At 40.9% G+C, this 22,584-nt stretch overlaps 1 protein-coding gene across 1 annotated transcript in view; it reads right to left on the bottom strand.

Annotated features, from left to right (window-relative positions):
- LOC134487457 (sodium/hydrogen exchanger 10-like) overlaps positions 1-22,584 on the bottom strand; it is a 145,998-nt gene that overhangs the window by 45,654 nt on the left and 77,760 nt on the right. Inside the window, exons 15-16 of the mRNA XM_063289270.1 lie at positions 14,755-14,950; positions 1,079-1,264 (exon numbers count right to left, since the gene is read on the bottom strand). Of these exons, the coding sequence (XP_063145340.1) occupies positions 1,079-1,264; positions 14,755-14,950 (382 nt within the window). The remainder of the gene's footprint in view (positions 1-1,078; positions 1,265-14,754; positions 14,951-22,584) is intronic.

Genomic DNA, 22,584 nt, shown 5'->3' with positions numbered 1-22,584 from the left:
AGAGCGAAAGTCAGGTAAATGCTGAATCACATAGAGCAGTGTCAGATGACACACAGAATTGAAGTGACAGAGGAAGGAAATGATGAATGCCCTGAAAATACTAATCTAACCAATAGGCCTTTATTATGTAGAGAAATGCAAAGTAATTCTTTTAGACAAGGAGAGGAGATAGATATGCAGAGTCCTTCTGTTATTACCTCTACATCTATTGCCCCTATTAGTAAATTTATAGATGGAGAAAAACAGTACATATAAAGTTGAATTTCAATATTATCTGCCCATGGGAAACATCATTCAGCACATACATGCAACAGAAAGAAAAAAGAGAAAGAAATTTCCAGAGATTGAGAAGAAGATTCTCTTAAGGAGATTCCTAAAGTAAAAATGTAATATATGAATGTACTACTGGCTTTCCAAATATGACTACACTTGCTTACATTTCCCCCCCCTTACTAAGTGATGAACAGACACAATCCCATGGAATATCCATCTTTGCTTTTCTGCACTATGGTTTAGTAGGAAAATATAAGATTTCACTATCCAGAATACTTGGCCATCACAAAATGAGTGCTGACAATATTCTAATATAATGTGCTTCTCAAAAACTAACACCCAACTGATAAACCAAAGCAGAAATCATTGTCTTTATCTCATTTCACATTCAAACTCTCCCAAATAATACTCAGAGATACAAACAGATGATACTGTCTTTTTCTGGGCATTGTTTTCATGAAGCTTATAGTAAAGGAAAAGACAGAGACTGTTGAGAAGCATATTCAGTGCCTCTTCCTGTTCTGTGAATAAAATCTGGTAGTACATCAAGCCTTCCCAACCTTATACACTCCATAAGTGTCTGGACCGCACCCCCACATTACCAGAGAACATAACATTAAATGAATTTAATTGAGCAGTCAAGCAATCCAATGTTTATAGTCAACATTATATCTATACAGATAAATGGATCTAAGCTAAGCCATTATTAATAATGTACAGATATTTTAAACATTTTTTAAAAAATTCTGAAACAAATGAAAATCTCAATTTTTCACCTACAAGAACACAACATCTTTCTGTTTACCTTCAAGAGACGCAGAACTCTTACAACACGAAGAAGCCCTAATAAACCGATAATCGTACTAATGGGATGGGCTGACATAGTTGTTTGATCATTAATAAGTATGACATCTATAATTCCAGTTATTATTATTAGTAGATCAAACTGGTTCCAATGATGATAGAAGTAGTTCCTCCTCACTGCAGAAATCTGTTAAAAACAATACATTGATACTAAATAGGCAGACGTTAAATGTAAATATTACAAGACTCACTTTAAAACATATCTTTATACTTAAAGTTACTGTACAATCAAAATTATCACATAAATGTTAGAACAGTAGGATGCTAAATGTCAGAACATTCACATTGTTGAGTTTTCTATTTCTGAGAACAGACTCCTGCATCACTATATAAATATAAATAAATTATTATTTATTAAATGTATATACCGCCCGACTCCCAGCACCTCTGAGCAGTTTACAAATTATTTAAAACATGAAAAACATGACAATAAAAACAACAAGAAACAAAAAAGGATAGAGATGGCAGAATAACAAACTGGTGGAAACAAAAGAAAACAGCCTAAGTTAAAAGGAGGCTCCAGTCATCGCCACTAAAGACCTGGGTAAAGAGCCAGGTCTTCAGGCCCCTTCAAAACACCAGTAGGGCAGGAGGATCTCAGGGGAACCTTGTTCCAGAGGGCAGATGCTGCGACAGAGAAGGTGCACTTCTGGGGTCCCAATAGATGGCATTGCTTAATTGAAGGAACCTGGAGTACAATAACCTTGCCAGATTGGATTGGCTGGGCAGATACTATGGGAGATAGGCAGTCCCTCAAGTAACCAGGTCCTAGGCCATACATGGCTTTATAGGTAACAACCAGCACTTTGAATTGTGCCCAGAAGCAAACTGGCAACCATGGCAGCTTGCGAAGCAGAGATATCACATGGCCATACCAAGGCATGCACATCACTACTCATGCCATTGCATTCTGGACCAGTTGAAGCTTCCGGGTGGTCTTCAAGGGCAGCCCTATGTAGATTACATTATAATAGTCACCCATGAGGTGACAAGGGCATGAATGACTGCCTGAAGGGCCCCCTGATCTAGGAAAGGGCACAACTGGCACACCAAATGGAGCTGTGCAAAGGCTTTCCTGGCCACAACTGCCATCTGCTTATTGAACAGAAGCTGAGTCCAGGAAGCCCCCAAGTTGTGTACCAGACTTGAATGGGGAAGTGCCACCCCATCCAAGGTCAGAGATGAAATATCCCCAGATCTGGGTGGCCAAAACAACACAGCCACTCTGTCTTGGTAAGGGTGAGTTACTCTATGGGAAGCTTGGGTTTTTGACATTATTAAGGAAGGCTGGTGCGAAAACTTAGAAGGCTCTAAGAGTTTAATAGGATATGTATCAACCCAGAGAAACAAGTTAAGGGCACTAGGACACATTGCTCAGGAACATTTAGAAACAGCCAGGGAAGAATAGAAGAGGCAGTATGATAAGAGTTTAAAATCAAAGCAATTCAATGTAGGAGACTGGTCAATTATTATTAAAGACTGTTGGGTCCAAGGACAGTGTCAGGGTTCACCCAATTATGAAGCCCTGCCATGGGTTTGTATACAGGGTTGCAAGCGGAGAGTTACAAGCCAGACGTGTGTCAGCACCAGTGAATTCTGCCTGCGCAAAAGAGGAGGGGCAATATTCTAGTAAAGACAGTTGGAGAATGTTTACAGAAGAACTTAGCATCAAGGTTGTCCTGTCGGTATCTTCTAGCAGCGTCTGGGAGATGGACTGGTGAGGGTTTGTAAAGCTGAAAGGAAAAGTACTGTCTGATAAGAGATTCAGAAGGAGGGACTGGCATGGAGGAGCAAAGTATTTTATTCAAAGGTTTGAGGGGGGAAATCTCATTCAGGGCTTTGCCTAAGTTTCATGTTACTCTTTTCAAGTTACTTATTCCTAATAAAGAATTCTTCTATATCCTAAATGGATTATATTGAGAATTTCTATATTTAGGACTTAAGAACTGAATTGGGAACTGAAGCCATCACATAAAGCCCTGAACCTCACACTATGGAAACTCTACCTGAGAACTGCAGAGTTACTGAGGAAGATCCAACTTCAGAATGCCCAGAACTCAGAGAGACTCTTCTCGTGCTATCTGGAGGAGGAGAGTGGGCTAGAGGTGAGAAAGGACCTTACCAAGAGGCTCATGGGGACCCCGGAGGTGTCTCCTCAGAAGGGGTGAGACTTTCCCGGCAGCATCCCCAAGAGTCTTCAACACCATGACTGGCGAAACCACTAAGCCTGACGATCCTTCAGACGGCTACCAGGTGCAACCTAGATGAAATCCTTGCAATGCCAGAGCAAGGAGGAGAAGGGAGCAGAGTAGACAGAGATTCCGACTGCAACAAGAGCAAACCAGGAGTTTCGGATGATGAACAGCTGGAAGAAGGAGAGTTGCTCAGGATTTTGCAAGTCATGGGAATCTGACATCCAGTGAATCTATTCCCACAACTGGGAGCCTGACCGAAAGTTTTGTTCAACTCAGAAGGAAGCACTCACCCTAAACCCACGAAAGGGGCCAAACCACATTGGTCCCAGGGTGGAGGTGTTGAACCCCAGGACACCTGATTTGTGACTAAAGAGAGAGGTTCCCATCATTCCAGAACAGTATCGGCAAAACAAGTCAAACAGATGGAAAGAGAGATGACTTCCATCGGAGATCATGTAACTACTTTGCAGGGAGCAGTGGAAAAGTTATTACAGAAACTTGATTCTGTGGCAGAATCCTGAGCATCCTACAACCCAGGGTTGGCTTCAGGAGCCGAAAGTGATGGTTCAAGGTATTATTCAGCTAGAAGTAAGAAACTGGTGACATCATCAGTTGCATGCTCTGCCCAGAGGAGAATTCAAGCCTAGAACCCTCGAGAGCTGCAGAAGACAGAGAGCATGTTTGGAATACGGGATCTAAAGGTGAAATTTGGCAGGGACCCAAAACACTTAGCCTGGTTCTTGACTGGGGATTTATAGAGGAATTTGGGAAATTCTTCCCTAGCGACAAGGCTAAAATACGATATGTTTCAGCCCATTTAGAAAATGAGGCAGATAACTGGGCAGTTGATTTACATGACTCAGAGGCTCCAGAACTTGAGGACTTTGATGAATTCATGTATGCATTGAGAGAGCAGTTCAAAGATCCAATGGCTAAGGTGAGAGCCAAGATGAGTATACAGAATATTTGGCAAGGAGCCAGGTCAGTCTCAGAGTATACTATGGAGTTCAAAAGATGGCAGGAAAATTTAACTGACTGGCCAGAATTGCTGAAGATTGAATATTTCCACCTAGGTCTACAACCTGAAATCCTGGGATGGTCCCTAGCAAGGGGGAACCCGGAAACCCTTAGAGGGTGGATTTGCCTGGCAGGAGAAGTGGAAGACATACAAGCCCAAGTTCAGAGGCAACAGAGTACCCAAGCAGCGGAGAGACACCCAAGGACAGCTGCCGCCACAGCTCAGGAGAAGGGAATCTGGAGATCATGGGAGGAACAGAAGGAATGATGAATGCTAAAGGGCTTGTGCTTCAAGTGTGGCAAGGAGGGTCATAGAATCACCAACTGCCCACAAGTGTCAGTGACAGGAAGCAAAAGTGGATCCAAAGCCCCAGCAACTAAAAGTACAGCAGCCCTCGGGACGGAGATGACCCCTAAAGAACCCCTAACAGGAGAGGAAGACTTGGCAGAAGAAGAGCTTCAACCAGCAGGAAACTGGGAACACCTGTCCTGGTGCCCAAGGTCAGGCAATCCCAAGTGGGTGTGAGGATCCTATGGTGCATGGAAACTGCCCTGCCATGTTAGTGGAGGTTTGGGTAAAGTTGTTGAGAAATGTGCAGACTTGGTTGGGATGCTGGACTCTGGATGTACTTGCTCTTTCATGCACCCTGCCATAGTGACTGGTCTGCGACTGAGAGTGGGGAGATTGAAAGAACCCATCATTTTTATGCAACTGGATGGGTCAGACATGAAAGGGGACCAGTAGAATAGTATACTGAAATGGTAGAGATGCACATTGGTACCCACAAAGAGACTTTGTGATTTCTGGTGGCCCCCATAGCCAATCAGTCCATAATTCTGGGATTGGCATGGTTGAGACAAAGAAACCCCAAGGTGGACTGGGTGACAGGACAGTTCATGTTTGCCAATGGGAGCTACCTGGGACTAAAAGAGAAGGATCCACCCTCTGACTTAGAGATGATGGCTGTGGTGGCAGAGGTATGGAGTGGAGTTTCTACCCAGGATGAGGAGTTAATTCCATCGCAATACAGAGACTTAAAAGAGGTTTTTGGAAAGGCTGAGTCAAACCAGCTTCCTCCCCATAGAAAAACGGACTGTGCTATCGAATTGGACCCAAAGGCCTAAAACAAAGTTGTACTCCATGACCATTAAAGAATCAGAGGCATTGTGAGAATTCATTGATAAAAACTTAAAAAGGGGTTTCATCTGCCCAGCCACTTCACCCATGGCTGCGCTGGTGCTTTTCAGGAAAAAAGAAAGATGGATCATTAAGACTACGTATTGATTATAGAGGTTTAAATGTGATTTGCACCTCAAACAAGTACCCCTGGCCACTAATATTGGTCCACCTGTCTAAAGGAAAGATTTTTACTAAGCTGGATTTGCGAGAAGCTTATTTCTGGGTGCGCATCCAAGAAGGGGATGAGTGGAAAACAGCATTTAATTGCCAACTGGGTTGTTTTGAGTATTTAGTAATGCCCTTCAGGTTACAAGGGGCTCCAGGGTGCTTATGTACCTTGATGACATTTTAATCTATTCTGAGAGTTTGGAGGAACATGTGGTGTTGGTTAGGGAAGTGTTGAAAAGGCTACTCAAAGCCTAGTTATATGCAAAGCTATCAAAATGTAATTTCACAAACAGCTGGATTATTTGGGGTATCGAGTCTCCAGTAAGGGAATTGAAATGGATCCAACAAAAGTGAGAGATGTATTGGCATGGGAACCTCCCAAAACTAGGAGACAGTTACAAAGTTTCCTAGGGTTTGCTAATTTCTACCAATAGTTTATACTAAACTTTGCCCAAGTAGCTCTGCCCTTAACCTATTTGTTAAAAACGAAAGGAAAGGGAAAGCCTCAGAAAGTGAAAAAGCCTGGGGCAGTACTAAAGTGGACAGCAGAGTGTCAAGTTTTTGATCAGCTGAAAAGGCTATTTACAGCAGAGCCAGTTTTAAAACACCCCAATCCTCTCCAACCCCTAATCATACAAGCTGACGCATCAGCCTTGGCAATAGGGGCCATACTTCTGCAACGCAATGTAAAGGGAATTCTACGGCATTCTAACCTCTCCCGTAAATTCAGAGACTTAGAGGCTGTGGCGTGTCTGGGAAAAAGAAGCCTTTGCCATACGGCACACTTTAGTAACATGGAGACACCTATTAGAGGGAGCCCCTCATCCATTTGAAGTCTGGACAGACCACAAAAACTTAGAAGACTTAAAGTCACCCAGAAAGCCAAATCCCAAACAGATAAGATGGGCGCAGTTTTTTAGCAGATTCAACTTCACACTGAAGTATTTCCCTGGAGGTAAAAACTTTTTGGTTGACACATTGGCACGCTGGCCACAACATACTAGCCAGAGGAAAGAAGTAGTGGATTCTATAATTCCAAACCAGCAAGTGGGGTTGGCTGCAGTAACACAGAGTCAAAAAGACAAACCAGTCACAGAACTAGCAGAAAGGTTGCAATATGAGGTACAATCTGCATTGCAGGAAGATGAATGGTTGTGGGCAAACAAAGCATCTTTAACAGAGAAACAGGGACTTTGGTGGAGTGGAGGCAGGTTGTACATTCCAAAGACTTTACGCAAAAGAAGTTTAGAGAGAAGTCATGACACTAAATCAGCTGGTCATTTTGGGTTTGTAAAAACCTTGCATTTAATGAGACAGCAATTTTGGTGGCCCTCCATGAGGAAGGATGTAGAGGAATATGTAAGCAGTTGCCCAATATGTGCAATGGCAAAACAATGGGTGGGCAAACCTAGAGGACTGTTACAAAACGTTGCAAGCCCAGCTCATCCATGGAAGCAGATTGCCACGGATTTTATAGTGGAATTGCCTGAGAGCAAAAAGAAAATGGTAATTTGGGTTGTAACTGACTTATTTTCAAAACAAGCTCATTTCATTCCATGTGCCAGCCTACCTACAGCCAACCAGCTGGCCAAGATGTTTATACATGACTATCGCTTGCATGGGGCCCCTGAAACTGTCATTAGCGACTCCTGGGTACAATCCACTTCCAAATTTTGGAAAGCATTTCTTAAATTGATTGGGGCAGAACAAGGCTTAAGCAACTCCCATCATCTGGAGACGGACAGATCAACTGAACCTCTGAACTCTGCATTAGAACAGTATCTGAGATGTTACATTAGCTACCAGCAAAATGATTGGGTGGACCTGCTTCCTTTTGCTGAGGTGGCATATAATAATGCTGTACTTCAAAGCACTGGTTTCTCTCCTTTCTAAGTGGTAAACAGACAGGAGTTTGTAGCCATACCAGAACTGCCTCAGGATCAAAGTGATCCGATCCTAGCAGATGAATGGATAAAACGTATTGCTGACAACTGGCCTGTGATGAACAAAACCTTTCAAGAAGCAATGGAAACTTACAAGAAATATGCTGACTGCAAATGGTCCCCAGAATGGCTGCTGAAAGTTGGAGAAAAGGTTTACTTGTCAACTAAGTACCTGAAATCAACTCAACCATCTAGAAAATTGGGCCCCAAGTTTGTAGGTCCATTTCCTATCACTAAAGTTATAAACCCTGTGACTGTGCAATTACAATTGCCTAAGAACTTTAAAAAGATCCACCCTGTTTTTCATTGCAGTCTGCTAAAACCAGTCTGAAACTCAGAGACATGGCATCCAGAGCAAATTCCTCCAGCTCCAATGATTGATGGTGAACAACATTTTGAAGTACAAGAAATCCTTGATTTCCGCTGCCAGAGGGGGGAGTTACAGTACTTGATCCAATAGAAATATTTTCCTACGAGTTATAGTGAATGGGTCGCCAGTCGACATGTTCGCGCGCCTGAACTCACAGACTTATTTCATAAACGATATCCTGATGAACCAAAGTAACTGTTTCATATCATATTCACTTTGATATCATGCTCATTTGATTTAATCTTTGCCTATTATAATCACATTTGTAATTGCCTTTTGGATTGGGAATTTTCTTTCTTTGAGGGTGCAGTATGTCAGGGTTTGCCCAATTGCGAAGCCCTTCCATGGGTTTGTATACAGGGGTGCAAGCAGAGAGTTACAAGCCAGATGCATGTCAGCACCAGTGAATTCTGCCTGGGCAAAAGAAAAGGGGCAATATTCCAGCAAAGACAGTTGGAGAATGTTTACAGAAGAACTTAGCATCAAGGTTGTCCTGTCAGTACCTTCTAGCAGCATCTGGGAGATGGACTGGTGGGGATTTGTAAAGCTGAAAAGAAAAGTACTGTCTGATAAGAGACTCAGAAGGAGGGGCTGGCATGGAGGAGCAAAGTATTTTATTCAAAGGTTTGAGCAGAGAAATCTTATTCAGGGCTTTGCTTAAGTTTTATGTTATTCTTTTCAAATTACTTATTACTAATATAGAATTCTTCTATATCCTAAATGGATTATACTGAGAATTTCTATATTTAGGACTTAAGAACTGAATTGAGAACTGGAGCCATCACAGATAGCCTCTTGAGCAGGGGGTGTACCACCACCTCTTTCAAGATTGGGGGTACCACCTCTTCTGTCAAAGAGGCTAACCCTACAGTATGAACTCAACCATAGGTCACCTCCCTGGCCTCTTTCACAACCTAGGAGGGACCCAGATCCCAGTAAGCAGGTGGTTGACATCACAGAAAGCCCTCTCCACTTCCTCAGGAATCACCAGCTAAAACTCATCCCAGATCACACCAGATTGTTCCCCACGCATCTCAGCCTGCCCTACCCAGTCAGAGTCCAAGGAAGAGTGAATCTGAGTGGTTTGATCTGCCAGCATGAATAATCCTCAGAGTTCCAACAGATATTCCAATGGGCTCTCCCTACCCAATATGGACCAGATCACCCTAAACAGGGCTGCTAGGCAGCTATCAGCAGATGTGATAAGGGTGGAGAAATATTGATGGTAATCCCTAGTATGGGCTCTTACCTGTGTCTGGTCAGACTCGCTCTTCCTCCAATGGTGTTCCAGGTATCTCTTCAAGCATTTCATCTCCCAGAGCTGCTCAGTAAAAGGTACACTCTGAGATCAGCACACAGGGAGAAGCTGCATTGGAGCAATATAATGCAAGACCCCAGCTGTGCACCCACTGTAGGCAATGACTAGGTCTCATCCGAACCACCCACCAGATCCTCAAGGAAAACCCTAAGCTCTCTTTGGAACTCCACTGGGACCAACAATCACCTGGGGTGGACCAATCCAATGGGTCCTGTCTCCCTGCAGGGAAGGGTGGCACCAGTGAGCTGAAAGGCAACCAGAGAGTGATCTGTCCCCAGTGACAAACTGATGGTAATGTCCTCCAGATCATACCTCAATTGCCCCAAGACAAAAACCACATCTAGCTTGTGGCCTCCAGTATGTGTTGGGCCACCAATGACTTGGGACAGGTCCATGGTTGCCATGGAGGCCATGAACTCCTGACTGTCCTGGACTCAATGTCACCAGGTGGCAGATTGAAGAGTCTTGGGGACTCTACAGCCATCCTGTTAATGGAATCCAGCAGCTTAGGCAGGGAGGATGGTAACTATGCAGCACAGAGGATGGTATACAGTGGTGATTATGGATTGACATCTGCATATTCCTGTAATCACAGGACCAATAATGGCATAAGCTAATATCTGATAATTCCAATGTTGATGCAAACTTTTAACCAGAATTCCTATTCCTCATTAAAGAATATCCATCTGGGCACTAAACATTTCCATTCCAGTCACACAATAAGAAGTTGCAACAGGAAAATCAATGAAAGCAGAATATAAGGAAATAACCTAAATCTGCAGGGATGGGGTCAGAAAGGCTAAGGTTCATCATGAACAAATGCTTGCTATGAATGCTAAAAATAAAAAAAGAAGGGTTTTCCAGAACAAGAGGAAAGTCAAGGAAACTGTTGGCCCACTGTTTGGAGAGTGCAAGATGGTGATAGACAACATGGGAGAAAGCTGAAGTACTTAATTCCTACCTTGCACCTGTCTTTTCACAAAAGGAAAAAACAGTCCAACTTGTCAGAAGTGATAATGTTAGCAGCAGAAGAGAAATAAAGATCAAAATAGGTAAGGAATTGGTGAAGAAACATCTAGTTGCTGTTAATGAATTCAATTCTCTTGAACGGGATGGATTACATCCCAGAGTGTTAAAGGAATTGGTGGATGTCATCTCAGAACCACTGACTGAAATCTTTGAGAAATCTTTGAGCAGAAGAAGTGTCAGAAGATTGGAGAAGAACCAATGCTGTTCCAATATTTAAAAAGGGAATAAGGTGGAACCAGGAAACTACAGACCAACCAGCCTGATATCTATACTACATCAAATCAATAATTTTCCTTTTTTCCAGGGAAAAACCCAAGCAGTGGGTTTGCAACCACTTGGAAATGAACAGGGTGTTTACCAGAAGCCAACATGGATTTGTTAAAAACAGATCATGCCAGCCAAATCTTATTACTTTCTTTGACAATGTGACTAGATCAAGGGAATGCTGTGGATGTACCGTACAGATAGTCCTCAATTTACAGCTGATCATTTAACAATGGTCTGAAGTGGAAGGGTGTTTTATGGCCTGTAAAGCACTTCAGAGCATCGCAAACTGTCGCACCCTCCCCCCACAGTCACATAATTGCATTTTAGGCACTTGGCAACCGGCTCACAATTATGACCGGTTGTAGTGTCTCGGTCACATTATTGCATGGTAGTAAAATCAAGTCTAGTCATGTGATGACTTGACTTATGACCACAACTTACAACGGAAATCCTGGTCCCAATTGTGGTCGTAAGTCGAGGACTACCTGTACTTGGTCTTCAGTAAGGTGTTTGATGAAGTATGCCACAATCACCTTGTGATCTCACCCTATGTGGACATGGACCCATTAAGGACATGTGTTGGTTATGGTTGTTCAGCTAACTGTAAACCTATCTGGTAATGAGACCATCCACTGAACAACCATAACCATCACATGTCCTTAATGAGTCCATGTCCACATAGGGTGAGATATGCAGTAGGATACCTCAGGGTTCTGTCAGGCCTAATACCCTTCAACATCTTTATAAATTACTTAGATAAGGGAATAGAAGAGATGCTCATAAAATATGCAAATAACACAAAGTTAGGGGGGACTGTTAACACTCCAGAAGACAGGCTCAAGATTCAAAAGGATCCGATAGACTTGAACGTTGGGTCCTATCGAACAAAATGTTAAATGGTGAGAAATGGGAGCTTTAGCACTTAGGTAGTGCAAAAGCAGATACACGATACAAGATAACTGGCTTTGCCATAGTACTTGTAAAAAGAATCTGGGTGTCTTGGTACACTACAAATTAAGAATGAGCAAGCAATGTGCTCCAGCTGCCAAAAGAGCCAATGCACTTCTGAGCTGCATCAATAGAGGTATAGTGTCAAAATCACAGGAAGTTATAGTACTGCTGTATGCTGCATTGGTCAGACCACACCTGGAATACTGTGGCCAGTTCTGGTCACCATAATACAAAAAGGACACTGAGGAACTGGAAAGAGTACAGATAAGAGCAGCAAAGATGGTAGGGGTCTTGGAAGCTAAATCCTACAAAGACCAGTGAAAGAAACTTGGCATGTTTAATCTAAAGAAGAGAAGGCTAAGGGGAAATATGACAGCAGTCTTCTAGTACATGAAAGGATATCACAGGGAAGAGGGTATGGATTTATTTTCCATAGCACATGGAAGTCAAGATCAACTGGGCAGAAACTTTACTGTGAGAGATCCAAATTCGAAATAAGAAAGAATTTCCTGTGAGAACTATTAAGCAGCAGAGCAGCCTACTCCTGAGGTTGTGGGTGCTCCATCACTGGAAGATTTAAAGAAAAGATTGGACAGCCATTTGTCAGGGGTGTTATGGGGATCCTCCACTGTGCAGAGGGTTGGACTAGAAGACCTCTAAGTCCCTTCCAACCCTATGATTTTATGCTTCTGTTACAGCGGAATTGCTGTAAAATGGTGTTCCCAATTCCCATCTCAGACATTCAGAAGGACATTATGATCAAAAGGTATTGAAAAATGTAAGAAAATAAAAGGGGTTATGCTTCCCATCCCTTTTGGCAAAGTTCATGCCCTAGTAAAACTAATAGTTTCTGTCTCAAAACAACATCTAAAATCACAGTGAAATTGGTCCAGAAGATAAATGCCATTCAGAAATTTCTGGTATTCACCAACCACCTATTTAAGCCGTTTATCCAAGCTATCTATCACTTTCCTCAAAAGTAGCCCAAGTGACTCCTCTTAAACACTAATACCATTTCTTCTCTCAAGGAGTTAATGATTTCTTAGATCAATCAGCTATCGTATTTTAATGTCTAAGAAGTCAAGAATAGTAAGCAAACTTTTCATTGTGGACTCTGTACTTCACATAGATGAATTAACAAGGTATTCTTAGGGGTAGAGAAGCAGTGTTTGCCAAAGCAACTTAAATCAAATAAGAGAATCAGGCCTTGCCCTCATGCTCCCAATCTAAAAAGATAAGACTCTTCAAGGTCAGAAACAGTGGTGATCAATAGTAGCACTGACTGACCAATCAATCAAATTCATGTTGTTCTGATATTTTCTTCCTAAAGTTTTGTCTTGTATAGCAATATGTCACTTTCTCTATTGGCAAATAGATGGGGATAGAATTGTCACAACTAATAAATGGTTATGGCCAGAATATACTGCCTTTCAGTCTCCACTCCTGGTCAGCTATCAGTAGGCTCTCAGTATTCTAAATGACAAGGTTTAAAAAAGTTCTCTGCAGCTGTTCCTTCTCTTGCCAAAGTAAACAAATACAGCAATCTTCCCCTTTCCTAGGAAGTTCAGCCTAGGAAGCAGAGGGAGCAGCCTCCCAATGGCGTTTTCCATGGAACTCTGGTTGACAGAAGATGAACCTCTATTTTAGGGGGCTATTTTCTAGGAGACACAAGGCCTTTTGCTAAGCTTTTCAACTTAAAGACACCCCAATCTGATCAGGATCAGTAATTAGAAATGAGAGGTGGGTTGACCAATGTCCGCTTCTGACCCCACAATGCAGCTTTGTGCCAACTTGATTCTAAGGAAGATTCTAGGCCTCCTGTAGGGAACTCCTGCTGCCTATCTTGAATGAAAGTGAGGCTATCCTCAATCTCCATTAGAACTCACCTTGCACTGTTAAGGAACTATACAAAACTAGAATGCTTCCAAGAATCCCACCATTAAACTCTGTTTTTTACATAAGGGGAATTTAGTTTTTAGAGGAGTGAAAACATCAGAGATAAGCCTTTTGAACAGGAAAACTGTAGAGACAGTATTATAGTACAATCTTCAAAGTTTTCATCTTGGTACCACCACTATAAGAAACACAGAAGCCTCTCCCAGTATCTGGCTAACATTACTAATGCTTTTACAGTACATCTCTTTACATTCAGATCGTGCCCTCTGCTTATCTTGAAAGGAAATTTTGTAAATGTTCAGTGGTAGAGCACCAGTGCCCTGTGGTGCCAGCCAAGTAGAGGACATTAATAATTATGTCCTCTACTGCTCTATCTATGATAAAATCAGAGGGAAGACACTGATGATAAACTAATTTAAGGGGTAGGGTAATGAACAACCAAACTACCTCCTCACAGGCGTTCCAATTATTAGTAATCAGGTCACTACCTTTGCCATGCCATCTTTTCATCTTAGAAATGAAATGTTAAGATCCCAATTGCAGTACTGGTTGATTCTTAATTCTCTTGTATGCTTTCTTCTTCTTTGTTGTTGTTGATTATTGTAACTAATTTATTCTTCTTTTCTGCTATGCCATGTTGTTATGGCCTGTGGTCACAATAGTAAATTTATTGATTGAACTATGTATGTATTGGAGAAGGACTGCTGATTTGTGAATCTACCCTCATACTGTATAAGATTCTGTTACTATAGCCAATCTCAGTAAAAGTAGTTTTAGCCTTCCATTGCAGCTGATTTCCTAGTCTGGTCTACCTAATGGAGCTGACATCAATCTTGCAAGTTGTTACCTTGTTGCTCTGGACTTTAAAAAAATCTTTCAGCCCCTCTTGCCTAAGTAAAGGTCCTTGCATATTTCCAGCTTACCATTCCATTTTCCTTACTCTGTACATATACAGAAAAAGCAATTGTTCCATATGGTAAGATTATCGCCTTGGTAAAAATCACACACAATGCTTGAATTCAACTTCAGCAAGAGGCAGAATATTAAGTTTAAAAAAGCAATTTCTACAAACACTGAAAAAGTGATAGCACTATATTTCATATTTATAAAGAAAACCCTTAGGGTTTCACATTCACACTTTTCTGATAACATTTATTTATAACATTTCTAACCTGCTTTTCTGTTACAACAATCCAAAAATTCATATTTCAGTTATTGAACATATAGCAGACATGTTTATTTAAATTGTTATTAAGAAACATATTACTTTATATAGTCTGTACCTTCAATATAGCCTCCAGTATGTACAAACTCAGAAAATAGTAGGTGCACAATTTTAGTTGTGGAATATATGGTGACTCAGTATGAAGTATAAAGTAAAGAGCAATTGGAAAACAGTTCAAAAGGGTTATCATGCTACATATATATTCGAATTCCTTCATTAACACTATTTGGTGGCATGTTCTCATAAACTTGTTTCTTTAAAGAGAAAAAAAGTTAGACATGCAATTAGTAACAGTCATTTAAAAATTCAGAAAATGATATTACTTTTCGTTTCCTAATACCACATATGGCCAGTGATCAGCAATGTCCAAGAATCTTGCTCTGAGAGAATAATTCAACAAGAGTCCAACTCTGTGATTTTATGAATAGTTAAAGATGCCAAGTAGACATGTGAACTCAAATTACTGAGACCAAAGGAAGTACAAGAGAGTTATGCTCTGTTTCCTTTGATAACAGTAGTTATTCCAGTGTCTGAGAATAAGAAAATGGGGAGTAGTGTAACTCTTTTGAATTCCTTTTGATCTCATCAATGAATTTCAACACATTTTGGGATTCACAACATCCAAACTTTAGTCCAATACCTTTCTTCTATCTATTGCTGTCACTGTTGCCTCCTCAGGCTGGAGAAAAAACTGCAAGAGTGTACTGTATTTTGGAAGGGGCTGGTAGTTCCCATACCCAGAACTGTTCTTTAAGAGCAGTTGTTGTGAAATAATCAGAGAAGAACCCATTGTGGACATCCTCCCAACATACTGTCTTGAAGTACATCATCCAGCTGAGGAGGAGGAAAAACCTTGCATCAATCCCCCCCGCCCATGCCCTCATATAAATACATACATAAGGATGTGGACTAATTCCAGAAGGGTTAGTCAAGATATTCAGCAGCCAGTGGACTTCTGGGTGGAAACATGGAAGACTAGCACATCTCTGTGTACTGGGGATGACACAGAGGCAAAGACTGGCAACCAGGTGGTGTGCCCAAGCTAATGGAGCTTCTACAGACAAGGAGGAAGCCACAAGATTGCCTATTTGAGCTCCAAAGGCAGCTCCTCACGAAGAAACCCACAGGATCCAGAGGGAAACTGCAGGCAACTTGTGAGTAAAGAGCGTCAGGAACTATGGGAGAAAACAGCATGCTCACAGCCTCAAGCAAAACCTGTTTAAAGGACACTGGGTTTGCCCAACCCACTTTCTAAAGCACTTTTGGATGGAGGAAATTTAAAGTGTAAAGCATCAAAGCCACCCAACTGAGTATACCTTTGACCTGTGGGAAAGATTAAACTAAAAAGTAAGGATACAATTATAAATAATTTTAAAAAATTAAAAGCAAAAATCTTTCCAGGAGTTTCAAATGCAAAAGTTAAAAATGGATTAAGGGGACAGTCAAATTTGGAATATTGCCTTATTTAAAGTACTTTTGAATTAATTAGATAAAAAATATATACATTGGTGGGAAAGAGGATTGTTTAAACTTGCTAAGAAGGATGATTGGCTGACTTCAGTAAACAAAGAAGTAAGTTGAGAAGGAAGGAAAACAGGAAGTTGAGAAAGATCATGTGACTACAGAAGTGTGGAGGGCCAAAAGGGACTTAAGAGTTACGGACATAGGGAAAAAAAGCCTCTCTTTTATTCTTCTCCTTTCTGGATTACAAATTAGAAAAAAGACAAATGGCTACTACTAGAAAGATAGCGAAAGTTATAGAAGGGAGGAGAGGAATATTTACAGAGGGACAACAAATAATAGAAAAAGGGATTATGCCAGAGTCCTTACAAAGGATGTTTGTAGAATTAGGGAAGAATGTTACAGCATCAATAACTGCATCAGTGTCTGCATCTGTCAAAAGAGATCGGGCTACCCTCGAAGAGAGAACAGAGGAAAAATTTACAAATATGGAAGAAAAGATGAATAAACACTGGAAGATTCTGTAATACAGATGAGTGGAGAGGTTAAACAAATCAAAGAAAAAATGGAAAATTTGGAAAATAAGACAGAAATAATAAATGAAGAGATGGAAAAGGATTTAGACAATGTGGTGTTATTGGAATTAAGAAAGAATTTTGTTTAAGACAGGGCAGTTCCAGAGGAACCTGGTAAAGATATTAGAGAGTTGTAGAATCCTTAACAAAATTTTTGGAATGGAATGAAGAAGATATGGATGCAGAAGTGGACAAAGTGTATAGAATTAATAAAATATATGCAAAATTAAGAAAAGTACCAAGAAATATACTTGTATACTTTGTCAGGAAGAAGACAAGAGACCAGGTTCTACAACAACATTTCAATACTAAATTAAGGATAAATAATGAGAGCCAGTTTGGTGTTGTGGTTAAGGCATCAGGCTAGAAACTGGGAGACTGTGAGTTCCACTCCCGCCTTAAGCACAAAACCAGCTGGATGACCTTGGGCCAGTCATTTTCTCTCAGCCTAGGAAGGAGGCAATGACAAACCACTTCTGAAAACCCTCCAAAGAAAATTTCAGGGACTTGTCCAGGCAGTCTCGCCCTGCTGCCAAGCCAAGCCTTGCACCCAAGCCTCGCCTTGCTGCCATGCCAAGCCTCGTGCGTGGAACTTGCCCAGTGACTGAATCACGTGTTACTGAGCGACTGCCTACTGCATACTACTGTATATAGTTATTGCTTAAATAAAAGTCCTTAATGCACCACTTCCTGTGTTGAGTCTTAGTCGGAACAGGACAATTGTCCTATGAAAATTGGTGTTTTTTGGGAGACTAGAATGGAGTGCTTTGCCCACAAAAAGACAGAATGTCTGTGAAAGGAATTAAATCAACACAAGGTAAATTGCCAAAAATATTTTTTTGAAATGATGGACAACTTTGAGTTTATAGATATAGAGAGAGATAAAAATGGTGATTCCAAGGAATATATGTACTTTTCTGAAAGAGAGAGATCTTTCTCAAGAATAGATATGTTTTGGATTTCTAAGAAACTCACTACATATACTAATAGAGATATTACCAAAACCTTTTTCAGATCATAACCCACTGACTTTAATATATAACAGGAAAGGTAGAAGCTACAGATGGAGGCTAAATGAAACTTTACAACAAAAAGAATCAATAATTGAGGACTGTAAAAAGAAGCTGAAAGAATTGAGATTAATTTAAATAAAGGTATGGACATACCTTCAGCAAAGGATCGTTACCTTGTCATGGTGCTGGAGCTTGAGCACCTCAATGATGCCATGAGCTAAACCGTGAAGGGCCACCCAAGACAGGAAGGTTATGACAGAGAGGTCAGACTAAATGCGATCCCTGGGGAAGGTAATGGCAACCCACCCCAGTATTCTTGCCGTGAAAACTAAATGGATCAGCACAACCAGAGATATGTCAGTTTACCATCGGAAGATGAGACTCCCAGGTCGGAAGTTGGTCAAAATGCTACTGGGGAGGAACAGAGGATGAGTTCAACTAGCCCCAGACGTGATGATGCAGCTAGCTCAAAGCCGAAAGGACGGCTAGCAGCCGATGGTGCTGGTGGTGAACAGCGAATCCGATGTTCTAAGGATCAACGCACCATTGGAACCTGGAATGTAAGATCTATGAGCCAGGGCAAATGGGATGTGGTTATTGGTGAGATGTCAAGATTATAGACATTTTGGGAGTCAGTGAACTGAAATGGACTGGAATGGGCCACTTCACATCAAATGACCACCAGATCTACTACTGTGGACAAGAGGACCACAGAAGAAATGGAGTAGCCTTCATAATTAATAGTAAAGTGGCTAAAGCAGTGCTCGGATACAATCCAAAAAACGATAGAATGATCTCAATTCGAATTCAGGGCAAGCCATCTAACATCACAGTGATCCAAATATACGCCCCAACCACAGATGCTGAAGAAGCTGAAGTAGAGCAGTTCTATGAGGATCTGCAGCACCTACTGGACAACACGCCTAAAACAGATGTTGTTGTCATCACAGGAGACTGGAATGCTAAGGTGGGCAGTCAAATGACACCTGGAATTACAGGTAAGCATGGCCTGGGAGAACAAAATGAAGCAGGACATAGGCTGATAGAATTTTGCCAAGACAACTTACTCTGCATAACAAACACTCTCTTCCAACAACCTAAGAGACGGCTTTATAGATGAACTTCCCCAGATGGACAACACCGAAATCAGATTGACTACATCCTTTGCAGCCAAAGGTGGCGGACATCTATACAGTCGGTAAAAACAAGACCTGGAGCTGACTGCAGTTCAGATCACGAACTTCTTCCTGCACAATTTAGGATCAGACTAAAGAGATTAGGAAAGATCCACAGATCAGCTAGATATGAGCTCACTAATATTCCTCAGGAATATGCAGTGGAGGTGAAGAATAGATTGAAGGGACTGGACTTAGTAGATAGGGCCCCGGAAGAACTATGGACAGAAGTTCGCAACATTGTTCAGGAGGCGGCAACAAAATACATCCCAAAGAAAGAGAAAACCAAGAAGGCAAAATGGCTGTCTGCTGAGACACTAGAAGTAGCCCAAGAAAGAAGGAAAACAAAAGGCGACAGCGATAGGGGGAGATATGCCCAATTAAATGCAAAATGCCAGAGGTTAGCCAGAAGAGATAAGGAATTATTTTTAAACAAGCAATGCACGGAAGTGGAAGAAGACAATAGAATAGGAAGGACAAGAGACCTCTTCCAGAAAATTAGAAACATTGGAGGTAAATTCCAGGCAAACATGGGTATGATCAAAAACAAAGATGGCAAGGACCTAACAGAAGAAGAAGAGATCAAGAAAAGGTGGCAAGAATATACGGAAGACCTGTATAGGAAGGATAACAATATCGGGGATAGCTTTGACGGTGTGGTCAGTGAGCTAGAGCCAGACATTCTGAAGATTGAGGTTGAATGGGCCTTAAGAAGCATTGCTAATAACAAGGCAGCAGGAGACGACGGCATCCCAGCTGAACTGTTCAAAATCTTGCGAGATGGTGCTGTCAAGGTAATGCATGCTATATGCCAGCAAATTTGGAAAACACAAGAATGGCCATCCAATTGGAAAAAATCAACTTATATCCCCATACCAAAAAAGGGAAACACTAAAGAATGTTCAAACTATTGAACAGTGGCACTCATTTCACATGCCAGTAAGGTAATGCTCAAGATCCTGCAAGGTAGACTTCAGCAATTCATGGAGCGAGAATTGCCAGATGTACAAGCCGGGTTTAGAAAAGGCAGAGGAACTAGGGACCAAATTGCCAATATCCGCTGGATAATGGAAAAAGCCAGGGAGTTTCAGAAAAACATCTGTTTCTGTTTTATTGACTATTCTAAAGCCTTTGACTGTGTGGACCATAACAAATTGTGGCAAGTTCTTAGTGGTATGGGGATACCAAGTCATCTTGTATGCCTCCTGAAGAATCTGTATAACGACCAAGTAGCAACAGTAAGAACAGACCATGGAACAACGGACTGGTTTAAGATTGGGAAAGGAGTATGGCAGGGCTGTATACTCTCACCCTACCTATTCAACTTGTACACAGAACACATCATGCGACATGCTGGGCTTGAGGAATCCAAGGCTGGAGTTTAAATCGCTGGAAGAAACATTAACAATCTCAGATATGCAGATGATACCACTTTGATGGCTGAAAGTGAAGAGGAACTGAGGAGCCTTATGATGAAGGTGAAAGAAGAAAGTGCAAAAGCTGGCTTGCAGCTAAAACTCAAAAAAACCAAGATTATGGCAACCAGCTTGATTGATAACTGGCAAACAGAGGGAGAAAATGTAGAAGCAGTGAAAAACTTTGTATTTCTAGGTGCGAAGATTACTGCAGATGCTGACTGCAGTCAGGAAATCAGAAGATGCTTAATCCTTGGGAGAAGAGCAATGACAAATCTCGATAAAATAGTTAAGAGCAGAGACATCACACTGACAACAAAGGCCCGCATAGTTAAAGCAATGGTGTTCCCAGTAGTAACATATGGCTGCGAGAGCTGGACCATAAGGAAGGCTGAGAGAAGGAAGATCGATGCTTTTGAACTGTGGTGTTGGAGGAAAATTCTGAGAGTGCCTTGGACTGCAAGAAGATCAAACCGGTCCATACTCCAGGAAACAAAACCAGACTGCTCACTTGAGGGAATAATATTAAAGGCAAAACTGAAATACTTTGGCCACATAATGAGAAGACAGGACACCCTGGAGAAGATGCTGATGCTAGGGAGAGTGGAAGGCAAAAGGAAGAGGGGCCGACCAAGGGCAAGATGGACGGATGATATTCTAGAGGTGACGGACTTGTCCCTGGGGGAGCTGGGGGTGTTGACTGACAGGAAGCTCTGGCATGGGTTGGTCCATGAAGTCACGAAGAGCCGGAAGCAACTGAACGAATAAACAACAGATTTTAAAAATCATTATGTGCCATGTTAAGGATATGGAATAAATGTAAACCCAGGTTGGGCCCGAAATACATTTATTGCTCTCAGTACAGGAAGCATTTTATAGAAAAGAAACAGCAGGCAAAGAGAAATCGTTAACATATCAAAACTTATTAATACAGGAAGATGGACAAGATGAAGCCAAGGGAACAATTAACTGCAGAGGGATTTAGTTTTCAATGGTTTTCGTACAGTATGTACAATTAAGAGAAAGATTTAATACAGATAAAAAGTTAATTGGGATTGAACAACATAAGACAGAATTTGAAAATGAATTGTGTACAAATGATGAACATGTGAGTAGAAAAATGTATACTTTTGTTGAGATTTGAAACAGAAGAGGAATAAGTTAAAAATTCCATGATAAAATGGGCTATATAGAGATGGATCAATGGGAGAGAATGTGGATAAAGGGACTGAAATTCAAATTGTATTATAATTTAAGAGAGAATTTTTATAAAATTTGGTACCATTGGTATATGACACCAGAGAAATTATCTAAGATGTATAAAGGTATTTCTAGTCAATGTTGGAAATGTGAAAAACATGAAGGGACATTTTTACCATGCATTGGTACTTTTGAAAAAAGCAAAAAAAAAAAAAAGGAAACAAATACATAAAATGATATGAAGAATTTTGAAGATTAATATCAAGATGAAAACAGAACTTTTTTTTATTGGGCCTTATGGATAGTCAATTAGAAAAGACTTATGGAAGACTGGTTTTATATATGGTTCCTGCAGCAAGACTCTCAATAAAAATTTTATTTAAAAAAAAGGTATGAACAACAATGGAGAAATATTGAAATACCCACAATGGAGGAATGGATTGTGAACATGACAGAACTGGCAAAACTGACATGTTTGGTCAGGAACAAAACAACAAGTACCTTTCATAAAAGACTGGAAACCTTTTACAGACTTTTTGCTGAAAATGGAAAAAGCTGAAATGGTGATTTCTGGATTTGATGATTGCAAAAGCACTGAATAAGGGGCTGAAGGAATTATTGTAATGTTAAAGGAGGAGGAGTGATAATGAGTTTACTGCTTTAAAGAAGGTCAGAAGTCACTTCTTTAATTATCTTTTTTTCTTTCTTTAACTGTCTTATTCTCTGCACTGTATCTTTTCTTCTTTTCTCTCTTTTCTTTGTATATTTCTGCATTTTTCTTTTATCTATGTAAAAACTCTCAATAAAAAATTTATTTAAAAAAAAGGTATTCAGCAGCCAGATTCCCATGCCTCACAAATAAATTTTCATTTTTCCCAGCCTCACAAATAAGCTGTGTGTCTAAAGGAAGCCATCCAAATGATAATTTAAAAACCACCAACAGTTCTGTCATCTGATCATGAGAGTCAATCAGGATCTTCAGCTTCACAACTTTCTGAGCAACTTCTATTGAAAATCTTCCACACTTTTTCTCATAAATCTGCCTTAGA

Source organism: Candoia aspera, chromosome 1 (assembly GCF_035149785.1).
Source record: "Candoia aspera isolate rCanAsp1 chromosome 1, rCanAsp1.hap2, whole genome shotgun sequence".
Lineage (NCBI taxonomy): Eukaryota > Metazoa > Chordata > Lepidosauria > Squamata > Boidae > Candoia > Candoia aspera.
This window is presented reverse-complemented; position numbering and strand designations above follow the sequence as displayed.